Here is a 12,755-nt window from a genome sequence, read left to right on the forward strand (position 1 = left end):
TTAGTCTACACAAAAGAACAAACAGTCTACAGAAAAGAGAAACAGGCTATTTTGATTATGATGGAGAGCCATTGTGGGGTGAAGAGTCCTAATATAAAGGAATACATATGGGCTAGTCATATCAACATCTCACCAATCTCCTATTCTGATGAAATTAGGATTTAAGATAACAATGTTAGCATCTCACCAAAACTGATGAAATGAGGACTTACAGTGCCTTCGGAAAGTATTCAGACCCCTTGACTTTTTCCACATTTTGTTACATTACAGCCTTATTCTAAAATGTATTCAATCGTTTTTCCCCCTCATCAATCTACACACAATACCCAATAATGACAAAGCAAAAACAGGTTTGTTTGCTGAAATATGACATTTACATAAGTATTCAGACCCTTTACTCAGTACTTTGCTAAAGCACCTTTGGCAGTGATTACAGCATCAAGTCTTCTTGGGTACGACGCTACAAGCTTGGCACACCAGGATTTGGGGAGTTTCTCCCATTCTTCTCTGCAGATGCTCTCAAGCTCTGTCAGGTTGGATGGGGAGCGTTGCTACACAGCCATTTTCAAGTCTCTCCAGAGATGTTCGATTGGGCCCAAGTCTGGGCTCTGGCTGGGCCACTCAAGAACATTCAGAGACTTGTCCCAAAGCCAATCCTGAGTTGTCTTGGCTGTGTGCTTACGATCATTGTCCTGTTGGAAGGTGAACCTTCGCCCCAGTCGGAGGTCCTGAGCACTCTGGAGCAGGTTTTCATCAAGGATCTCTCTGTACTCCGTTCATCTTTCCCTCGATCCTGACTAGTCTGCCAATCCCTGCCGCTGAAAAACATCCCCACAGCATGATGCTGCCACCACCATGCTTCACCGTAGGGATGGTGCCAGGTTTCCTCCAGACGTGATGTTTGACATTCAGGCCAAAGAGTTCAATATTGGTTTCATCAGACCAGAGAATCTTGTTTCTCAGGGTCTGAGAGTCGTTAGGTGCCTTTTGGCAAACTCCAAGCGGGCTGTTATGTGCCTTTTACTGAAGACTAGCTTTCGTCTGGCCTCTCTATCATAAAGGCCTGATTGGTGGAGTGCTGCAGAGATGGTTGTCCTTCTGGAAGGTTCTCCCATCTCCACAGAGGAACTCTGGAGCTATGTCAGAGTGACCATTGGGTTCTTGGTCACCTCCCTGACCAAGGCCCTTCTCCCCCGATTTGCTGAGTTTGGCGGGCGGCCAGCTCTATAAAGAGTCTTGGTGGTTCAAACTTCTTCCGGTTAAGAATGTCTGAGGCCACTGAGTTCATTCATTGCTGCAGAAATGTTTTCGTACCCTTCCCCAGATCTGTGCCTCGACACAATCCTGTCTCGGAGCTCTACTGACAATTGCGTCGACCTCATGATTTGGTTTTTGCTCTGACATGCACTGTCAACTGTGGGACCTTATATAGACAGGTGTGTGCCTTTCCAAATCATGTCCAATCAGTTGAAATTGCCACAGTTGTACTCCAATCAAGTTGAAGAAACATCTCTAAGATGATCAATGGAAACAGGATGCACCTGAGCTCAATTTTGAGTCTCATAGCAAAGGGTCAGAATACCTATGTAAATAAGGTATTTCAATATTTTATTTTTAATACATTTGCAGAAATTTCTAACAACCTGTTTTCCTTTGTTATTATGTGGTATTGTGATGTTATTATGGGGTATTGTGCGTAGATTGCTGGATTATTTAAAAAAAAAATCCATTTTAGCATAAGGCTACAACGTAACAAAATGTGGAAAAAGTCAAGAGGTCTGAATACTTTCCGTAGACACTGTAAGCTAACAATGTTAGCATCTCACCTATACAGATGAAATGAAGACTTAAGCTAACAATGTTAGCATCTAAAAACATCAGCTGTGTTGATGAAATTAGTCTAACAAAGTTAGCATCTCACCTGTATAGAGCTCTGGACTGTACATGGCTCCAACCATTGGACTCAACTTCCACCCGGCTGTAGGGGAGTTGGCATTTAGTAGCCCTAATGTAAATTTGAGGAAAAAGAGGATAAGAACTATGAGTAACACTCAACATCTATATCTCAACAAGTTAAACAAACTATGCAATTACACTGATCACATGCAACTACACAGGAACTACATTGCTACTACCGTATTGGTCATATTCAGTAGTTATAACCAGCAATATTATCTTTACCATAAGGTAGAGCGGCGAGCCCCTCTCCTCCATTAGAATATGGGGTGACCATTTTCTTATTGGTCATCACCCTGGCTGTGGCGTTGTTGACCTGGGTGTCAGAGAGAGGTCAGAGGTCAAGACAACACGACGAGGGGTCACACCGGACCTGAGGGACAAACACACGCCTGCTCCATGCACAAACAACATGGGCTCCTCCTGTATACCAAAACCCATAGAAATAGATGGAATAGAACAGGCTTGGAACCTCTAACCCTGGAAAACTGACTATTAAACTCAAGGGTACACTCTCAATATCTGCCTGGTACTGTGATGTAATAATTTCCATGATAATGTAGACTATTCATTCAAATAATGCCAACTGATGTTGTGATGTGGCTCATGCAATTGAATGTACTGTATTTTTTGTAATGTCAGTTTTTTTAAAATTGTTTAAATCACAGCACAGATTGATGGGTACACTTCCTGCTTTTACTTACTGCTTTGGTCTTATGGGTACACATGCAATGGCTGACAGTCCACCCATTATGCCATCACTGACTTGAATGGGGACATCCGTTCTAGTCATTCTATTTCTATGCCCAAACCACACAGTACAGGCACCAACATAACCTTCAGTACTACCGGAACAAATAGGCCCTAGATATTTGAAATATGAGTGCTTCAATACACTTAGAACTGGTTATGACTTTACTAACTCAGATTATTAATACATATGTAACTAACGCAAATAAATTGAGATTAGTAAAAAAACACTAAGTTTGTACTTGCCAACATTTATCTGCTACTGTGAGTCGTATGAATTGAAAAAGTGACAGTAGTGTCTACGCTTGGATAAGAGGTTCATTTTTCTGATGTAAAGTGATAGTAATTGATTGATACATGCGTTCTTTTGAAGGAAAAAAAACTAGGAATTTCTGAGTATTCACAATAATTTAACCATTGACACACACACACACACACACACACACACACACACACACACACAGAAAAAATAAAAAAAATAAAAAACACTTCAGATTAAGGCATTCAAAAAAAATCCAAGACCATTCCAGGCATTGCTACCTTTAAAAAGAGGGAAAAGAGAGGGTGAAGAAAGCTTCTGTTGAACACGATGCAAAACGTTTCATCACTTGAACAGGACATACACAGATTACACACAGCCAGTCAATCAAGAGCCCATCACATGACCAGAAGGTGAGCCAAACCAGCCAATCAGCAAGCATCAGATGCAGTATATATAGACCAATCAAAACATTCTGGCAGCCCTCCCAATCAAGTCACACACATCATACAGAGAGGGGGAGAAGAGAGAGCGGGATGCAGGAAGAATAGCCAGTCCACATTAAAAGACATGGGAACACATAAATGATGGGAGGTGAAGAGAGAGTGAGAGAGAAAGAAATGCAAAAATTATTTTTCTCATGAACAAAAAACAAATACCAAGATGCGGAACAAACGAATCAAAACAAAGAAAAAAACGTCTAACCGTTTGCCTACATATAAGATCCAATACATGAGCTGGGATAGAGAGAGGGATGAGACAGAGAGAGGACAGAATAAAGAGAGAGGATGGGGGGATGCAAATGTCATTCCTCAAAAACCAAATCAAACCATGACCGTGAAACACTGTCAGGCATTGCAATTCAGTGTCGCACTACAAATAACTGGAAGCAGACGCCAATATAACACACCATCCAAAACCAAACTATTGCTCAACATTTTTAAAAAGAAACTCCGGGCACATAATCCAATTAAATACAATCCTATTGAGAGTCAGATGTGATACTGATGATGGTTTCAAGATGATCTTCTCTCTAGCGGTGGTCTCCATTTGTAACTAGTTTGAAGTATTTTATGTACTCTATATCAGTTGCATATCCTTAGCTTGTACAAAGTGTCATTTTACCTTCGTTTTAATGTGAAGAAGAGACTACTCTCTGCCCTTCGACATCAACAACTACAGCCAGCGCACAAAACCTACTGTCTAGTTACCAAGACTGAATTCTACAACAACGCATTCATGCTTTATCATGCCAATCCACTACTAGTGTACCACGCTATTGAATCAAAGCAATCTACCGTTTGGTATTCACTAAAGAAAGGTAGCGAATACATAACAGAGATGACAATGGCACTATATGATACAGACGACAAGAGATAGTCAACCATGCAGTAAGGAAATAGCTCTAGAATTAATGTTTGAATGCAGTTAGAATGAATGCATAAAGTGGTAGTCAGTTGAGCTTGCAGATGCGTTTTATATCAGGTTATCTTAATGTTACAGAAAGAGTCTGGAAGGCCATGCGGTCAAATGCCATTGGTTTTCTAATCAGCATTTTATTCGCCAGCTCCACAATCAATCACAGGATTAGCCAATCTGATCCTTTCGATCAAACCCTGCCGGGTCAAGGACACTTATCGTATTTTTTTGTGTGTAGGGTGCACTTTATCTTTATTTGGCGGATGGGGGGTGGGGGGGGTCATTCAAAAATGATGCCATGTGTACACAACTTACCATTGCTGGGGAAACGGTGTGAGGACACGCGAACGGTTACCGTGGAGACTGACAACACAGAAATCATCAGGGGGAAATAGAGAAAATATAATAAGAAATTAACCAAAACAAAAACAACCAATGAGGTGATGAAAAGCAACCACCCCCACCCTGAGGTACACAGAGGAAGTGATGTCATGAAGTGATGTCACAGATGATTGGTCACCTTTTGACATAAAGCTGACCTCTATTGATGTAACTACTACAAATACCCAATACAACTGAGCAGATACAGCCATACACATATGGGAGACAGAGAGGGACAGTTGAGGGATCAATCTAGAAGCCTATGGGTCAGGGAGAAGTCACTGCCCAGCTTTCACTGATATTATAACAACTTTTCAACACATAACCAGTGTTGGGGGTAACACCTTACAAAGTAACGTGCTACAGTAATAATAATACTTTTTGTGGTAACGAGTAATATATCAGAGTTACTGTTCAAATTGGAGTAATAATATTAGTTATTTTTGTTATCATTCCCTTCCTATTACATTTATTGATCCAAATAAATGTGTGAGATTATTATTCTCTCTGTTGGTGCAATATATATACAATTTATAAAAAAAATCCTCTCATCATGTTCCTGTTTGTGCATGCACACACTACTACTAACTGCTTAAGTGAGGGCGATGGTAAAATGGCAGAAGCGTCTAAAACACTTACTTTCCCAGCCTGGAAGTACTCCCATTAGTTTAATTTGGTAGGACAAGATGACAAGAATAACACAGTAAAATGTCAACTCTGCCCAGGTGAGAAACACCTGACTTTGCTGCTGAAGATGACTGTGGGCCTACCTCATTCAAACAACCAAGGTTTGATTCTAATGGTTCAGGAGGACAGGCTGTAACCCAGGGATAGCTGAACCAGCTCGTAGCTGGGTATGTAGTAGGGGAAATGCTGCCCTTATCCACAGTAGATATTGTGTCTGTCATTATTAGGCTAATTGTGTTGGTGCATAGGCCTACGTAGGGTAACGTTGACATTGTTTACATTGAGTGAGGAAGCGCAGCGTTTTGGGGTGTAACAAAAGTAATAAAGAGAAGTGTAACTAATTACTTTTTCCAGGAAGTAATAAGTAATTCATTAATGTTGAAAGAAGTGATAGATAACTTTTTTTGTGTAAAAAACCCAACGCCGCACATAACAAAAATACTCTATTGGAGTACACTTAAAAATGAGAATGGACAGACGGAGAGAGGGGTATATCGACTAGGCTTGGGCAGTATACCATTTATACCGTATACTAGGGTATTTGGAAAAAGCCACAGGATGTTTTTTTCAATACTCTCAAAATTATTTATTTGAAGTTTTTGAATAAATTGGAATATTTGCAGTAACTTTTTAAGTTAATACCTGCAGTCAACTTGTGCAATACGTTCGGCGATAATGCAGATTTTCACCGGTCACATTATTTTACGTTCTGAGGTTTACCGCAGTTCCTCAGAACAGTTGAGCCAGTCAAGTGTTTGTTTGTAAATGGCAGAGGTGTGGACTTGAGTCACAAATATGATGACTTGCAACTCGACTTTGACTTCAACACCAATGACTCGTGACTTGAGCCTTATGACTCGACCTGACACCCTCCCCAAGCCCAAATATTAAAAATGCTGTTATTAAAAAAAGTGTGCAGCGCATCAACTCTTCAATTAACGGATTACAGTTTGAATCGGACAGCAGCCAATCAAATTGTGCCAGCTGAGGAAAACGTTGTGTGTGGCAGTGCAGAGGAACGTCGGCGGGTGAATTCAGATGGAGCCCTTGGAAAGATGATACCCCAAATTATTATTTTCGGATATAAAGACGACGCTGTATCAACAAAAAATGAATTGCAACTTGCAAAACATGCGGGAAGAAAATTACAGACGGAGGCGCAACAATTTCCAAAGTTGTTCGACATTTGAAGCTGCACAAAGAACGGTAAGTCGTGGCTAATATAGCCGACAGCTATATATTTTCTTACTTTACTGGTGTCTCATGTAGGCTAAAGTAACGTTAAATCAAATGAGCCTCCACACAGTCAGTCAGTGTGGGATCGGGATCATTGCACCCAGATTGAGCTACAACTGGCTAGGCAGTTGGTAGCCTAAATCCTGCCCGATGTTCCTAAAACAAGGTTGGGCGATTGTGGTTGGGCGATTGTGTACCCATGTATTTCCATGGAAATATAACGTTTATTTGGAAAGTAATAAATATATAGTTATTTTTAAAAGCATTCATGATTTGCGTAAATGTAATATACTAACTATTACTCTTGTTAAAAATATGAAATGGTATTACATTTGGTGAAGAGCACATTATAACTTGTTTAGGACTCGAAACTCAAAGTTCAAGACTTGAGACTTGACGGTCTTGACTTGGGACTTGAGTGCTAAGACTTGAGACTTACTTGTGACTTGTAAAACAATGACTTCGTCCCACCTCTGGTAAATGGCACAACACGAGACAGCGAGAGCTGGTGAGACCATAGCGTTGTATATCTATCGGCCAGTCACTGTTGTGCGCCGCACGAGGTAATGAAGTTACGCTCATACAATTCACTACGAAATGTTTGCCATCAGATATCTTATAACGGCTTTCTGCCGTGTGTGAGAAGTCAAAGAGCTCTTGGTTAGTTATCTGTACAGCTGTGCTTCCTACTAGCAGGGTTTTTCCTCCTCCGTTCTTCTCACCTCTGCTGGATCTTCTTTCAGAAAAGCATGCATCACAACTTTGTTCATTTGCACAATGTCTCTCGTTCACCTTCGCTTGTACAAGACCACACGCAACGAAAATGACATTCGGTAGCTACGAGCTATGACTGTATAACTTTATGAGCTGGATTTGCCGGTCTTTGCAATTAGTTTGTTGTTAGCATTCTAGTAATCGACGCCTAATGGGCTTTTTGTTGCGTTTTTAGTGCCCCTTGTGTGCTATGCCGGTAATACCGTAAATCCTGGGATGGCAGGTAGAACGGTATGAAAATCTGGATACCGCCCAAGCCTAATATGGACAGCTGTGGAGGGTCACAAACAAACACAGGTTGATATAAGGGGAGAAAGACAAACAAGGATAGACAGACCGACCGGCATGAAGATAGAGAAAGAGTGGAGAAAGAGATGGAGCAGAACAGAAAAGGGGGGAAAGGAGAGGAAGACAGCCGTATTATCGTCACTCTCCCCATCTCTCTCTCTCCCCCTGTATTTCTCTTTCTCACCCACACGTTTAGGCCCACATTCACACAACAGAGGAGTGCATAACAGTTGAGAGCATGCAGAAGAGCTCGAAATAAAGCATGGATCTAAAACCAGGAGCCAAAGCAATGGCAGAGCATGAGGTGTTTTCCTTCCAAGATCTTCCAGGTCATGCTGACAAAGAGAAACGTAGAGGCATCGCAGCGAAACTCATTCCCATTACACCAGGTATTACTCTTGGAAAAGGGGGATGCAAGTGAGGGTATGAGGTGTGGGCTGCCTTTATTTAATGAGTGATATATAGACCCCAAAAATCACCAGTGAATCTATAAGCAGCAGATCAAACACTTCACCACCACACTCCCTCAGGGCAGTCTCATACCAATACCTGCACCTGCCAACACCTAATGCATGCAGCAATGTCAACATACAGAAACGTAATCAAACTACTTCAATACTGTGCACTGACTCACGATCAAGCACACAGGTATCTGAATGTAGGGGAAAGAAAAGGCGACAATCTTTTATGATGTCACATCACCTGACCGGTCTTCTGAAACACGATTGGTAGCCCATGCAAGAGAATCGCTCACAAACACAAGCAAGCATGGTTGTTTCTCAGAAGAAGAAAATAAGGAAGAGAGGAGAGGGAGACGTCCCCTCTAAAATAGTGAACACCAATAAAGCCCGGATTCTGATCGTGGAAGTGATGATGGATATAAAGAAGGGGTGCAGCAGAGAAAACAAGATACTCCCTCTCGCATGCTGTGTCATAAGCAGCGTCCAGAGGTACAGTGTGTAAAGGTTTCATGTGAAAACACTGTTCCCAGACCATTTTGTTGCCAAACCACCCAGCATGCTTTGCAATTCAGGCAGACCCATAAAGCTGAAGATCAAAACGTGCAAATGGACAGTGCACGAAACATGACGTGATGTAAAACCAAGACATCGTGCGCATCAATCTTTCTGTGAGGCACCACCGCACCATGCTGGAAGGGGGTTATTATAACACTAAACACAAACAGACTCCCCGAAACCATTTGAGACAGTTCAACTGGAGATGGAAGAGCATAGTAAGCCAACCGGACCTCATTTCACTGCTGAACATGGGACAAAGACGAAAAACAAAATGGCCACTGTTCTTGGAGGGTAAATTACCTCAACCTTGCGTCCTTCCACCAGAGTTCCGTGGAGAGCGGCTCTGGCCTTCTCAGCGTCCGCGCTCGTCTCAAACGTCACAAAACCAAAACCCTAGAGGGAATGGTGTTTAGGGTTGGAAAGAGAAGGGGATGGAGAGAAAATGAGAGGGTTGGAATATAAGAGAAGGATAAGGGAGATGAAGAAATATGCGTGAGCTATGTCCATTCTGTGCAGAGTATTATGTAATGCAACTTAAAATGAACAGGTTTGGTATTTTGATGTGTACATGTCATACCTTCGATCCTCTCTCGTTGAATATGATCTCTACATCAAGGATCTTTCCAAATTGCTGTAGAAAAAGGGGGGGGCAGCATCAATAAGCATGGCACTGCAAACTACTGCATTGAAAATGAAATACAGAAATTGAACACAAGGCGTCAGTATTGTACACGACATATAAACTAGCAGAAATCATGCTGTACTTTTTAATGATCAGTTCTATTCCTCTTAATTCTCTGCTCTTTTTCCTGCTTTACTAAAACACTCACTTAAAAAGTCCTAAAATGGATGTAGCAATCACAGATTGCTCCTTTAAATCACTAACTAATCTAGAATGTCAGGGTTGTGGATGGTGAAAAGGACAATATTCCTGGTCTCGTACCCCAAACATCTGCCGGAGGTCAGGGTCTCTGAAGCGGAAGGGAATGTTGGAGACGTGGAGGCGTTTGGGGGTCCCCTTCTCGGAGTCGTCCCCTACGGACCCCCCGCCACCACCTCCTCCTGTACCCACCAACTGGTTATCAATCTGTGACGACACATCTGACTGCTGTGAGAAAGAGAGAGAGAGAGAGGGAAAGTAGGGATTTAATAGACACTTACTCCCTCATTCACAGCGTGAAACAAACTCACTTGTAAAGTTTGTGCAAATAAAAACCCCAACAAACTCACGTGGGTCGTTAAGCTGTTTGGGACGCTTGTCGGAGTGTTAAGGCCTGCCTGTCCGGCCTCCACCGACCCCTGGATGGCCCCTGCGGCGTACAGACTGGCCCCGTACTCCAGGGCCAAGCCGTTCTGGGGGGGAGGAGGGGGAGGAGGGGGGAAGGCGGAGAAGGATGGGGGGATGAGACCCTCTTGACCACCTGCTGCATCCTGAGAGCCCTGAGGATGGGTGGGAGAGAAAGAGAGCGAGAGGTGAGTGGTCTTAAGTAACTGGCTGGCTATACTCCACCGTATTCCTTTACCGACAGAAAGCCAGAGGGAGAGCCTGAGAGAACGTCGCTAAGGGTAAGACCACTTTCCCCAAGAGGTTCAGTTTAAAAGGCTTACAGGCACGGATATTATATTTCCATCCCCCCGGTGTGTGTGTGTGTGTGTGAATGTGTACTGTTGTCCATTAAATATTCACTTCAGCCCCATCTATTATTGAGGGGGTCAGCAGCTTCCACACAGAGAAGCAGCACAATGGATGGCGACGCCCACACACAGACACACACAGAGACACAGACACACACAAACCTCAACACACTAACTCTGACACGCAAACGCCCACATGCCTAAACATTCAAAGGCTGACTGTTGGATAACGGCTGTGCTATAATCTAATGCCCACAACTACCCGAAATACCCTCATAAACACACACACCACAGTGCATTCCTGGCTTACTGGCAGAGGGGCATCGCTACCCTAAATGGAAATGGTGAGAGTGCTGAAAGAGATGACAGAGAGACAAGAGGAGGAGAGGAAAGGGGGTGGGATATGGAGAGGGAAAGGACAGGAGATGTGAAGACTGACAGAAAAGTCCTGCTACTAATCCATGAAATACTAGATTCAACGTGTTTTATCATTTACTATATCAGACTGCTAGAAACAGGTTTGGCTTAGATTGTTGACAACATATAACTATATATAGTCTCCAAATGTTTATTGAAAACAAATACATTTGCACAATGAGCTCTTGTTGTCTCTCAAATACATTGTTAGTTGTAGGTTAGCTAGCTAGCAAATGTTTTACCATATCAGCATTCACATGAAATGAGTCAAAACAAGACACGATATCACAGCCGTGGTCTCATGTGGCTCAGTTGGTAGAGCATGGCGCTTGCAACGCCAGGGTTGTGGGTTCGACTCCCACAGGGGACCAGTACGAAAATGTATGCACACTACTGTAAGTCGCTCTGGATGAGGGCGTCTGCTAAATGACTTCAATAACAAGAAATCTATCAGAATGTCAGCTTGTTGTCATTGTTGATAGCTAGCTGACTATTTTTGTGACGTTGTCTATAGATAATGACAAGCATCAGTTGATATAATAATAATGGTGTGATATCTAAAACACAACATCTGTCTGTGTGTGTGTGTGTGTGTGAGATGGGGTGAAGCGTTTCCCTGCTGTGTGGTACAATACATCCAGAGTCCCTGAGGGAGTGTTAGGACAGAGTGTGTGTGTGCCATCTGTTTAAGCTCCTGACCTTTCGCTGCCTTGCACCTGTGACAAGCTGGGGACACTGGGCAAGCCTGGGTCCTTCTGACTCTTACAGACCAGAAAAATAAAAACAGGGCAACCTCCAAGCCCCTTCCCCAAGCCCCTTCCCCAAGCCCCTTTCCCAAGCCCCTTTCCCAAGCCCCTTTCCCATGTTTCTAACCGTGGGTTGTTCTATGTAGACTTGGAAAAAACAATGCAGCTAAAATATTGGCAAATAATATCCCATTCTATTCCCTTGCTTTGTTTTTCAATTCTGCCAAACCGAAACTGAAAAATAGAGCAACCTTGAGCTTTCCATTTTAGCTGAACGACTGCATGACCTTTCAAAGAGAATATTAATGTTCCATTTTCCACACAGGCCATACACAGCCCTGATACTGCACAGCATGGGTATCTCCCAAATGGAGCCCTGTTCCCTTTATAGTGCACTTCTTTTGACCAGAGCCCTGTGGGCATCAACTGGAATGGTCTCCTGGTCTGTCAGGACCGCCTTGTTATGTGATTTAGACTAAGATGCTTTGTCATTCTCTCTGGATAAGAGCATCTGCTGAATACATACATAGATTGCGTAACGAAGAGAGGGATGGCTGAGAGAGGGATGGAGAAAGAGAGGGACGGAGAAAGAGAGAGAGATATTGTCACTGATGTGGGGTGTCCTGTAGACAGATATGTGTCACGCATCTTGTCAGCACACACTTGTAAAGGCGCGTGTGTGTGTCCCTGATTGTGTAAGCTTATGCCGTCAGTTCAGCGGAGCCCGTGATTCAGAGGCAGACGCTGCAGCGGACTTACTTTCGGGTCAGTTAGCACCGGCTAGCTAGTGTGTTTGAGGAGCCTGGCATGTTAGAAAATGCACTCCTCTGCCCTGTCTGACTGCAGCAGTGTCACTGTGTGCGCGTGTGTGTAGATAACTGCAGCTAACCAGGCCAGATCTAGGCCTTTTGACATGAATAATTACTTTTCAGGGACCTCTTTGTCTAATGGGTGTATGGCATAAGTCTACAGTCTAATTCTAAAGAACTGGAGTGTATGAAGAGTAGGGATAGGTGGCATTCAATGGATACTACTGAACTGTAGATGATGCAGGAATTGAAAGGTGCAGTTCTGTTGTCAGTACATTAGAGACGGAACTTAACAGTATACAATTCAAAATACTATTTCTTAAATTCTTGGCACGTTTACCAGCGATCTTTACATTCCTAACATAAAGAACTGCAGAAG

At 42.9% G+C, this 12,755-nt stretch overlaps 1 protein-coding gene across 8 annotated transcripts in view; it reads right to left on the reverse strand.

The window, feature by feature from the left end:
• The window catches only part of LOC106589218 (RNA binding protein fox-1 homolog 2-like), a 33,472-nt gene that overhangs the window by 6,571 nt on the left and 14,146 nt on the right, over positions 1-12,755 (reverse strand). For 7 of the 8 annotated variants that reach the window (XR_006761952.1, XR_006761953.1, XM_045707471.1 and 4 more), the window contains 6 exons: positions 10,000-10,209; positions 9,713-9,877; positions 9,347-9,400; positions 9,070-9,162; positions 2,182-2,272; positions 1,922-2,005 (listed from right to left, as the gene is read on the reverse strand). Coding sequence is in view for 6 of the 8 variants with exons in the window: in XM_045707471.1 (XP_045563427.1) it covers positions 1,922-2,005; positions 2,182-2,272; positions 9,070-9,162; positions 9,347-9,400; positions 9,713-9,877; positions 10,000-10,209 (697 nt within the window). In the remaining 2 variants the exon portion in view is untranslated. The remainder of the gene's footprint in view (positions 1-1,921; positions 2,006-2,181; positions 2,273-9,069; positions 9,163-9,346; positions 9,401-9,712; positions 9,878-9,999; positions 10,210-12,755) is intronic. The other variant, XM_045707469.1, reaches the window with a different exon arrangement.

The sequence above is a fragment of the Salmo salar genome, chromosome ssa02 (assembly GCF_905237065.1).
Source record: "Salmo salar chromosome ssa02, Ssal_v3.1, whole genome shotgun sequence".
Classification (NCBI taxonomy): Eukaryota; Metazoa; Chordata; class Actinopteri; order Salmoniformes; family Salmonidae; genus Salmo; species Salmo salar.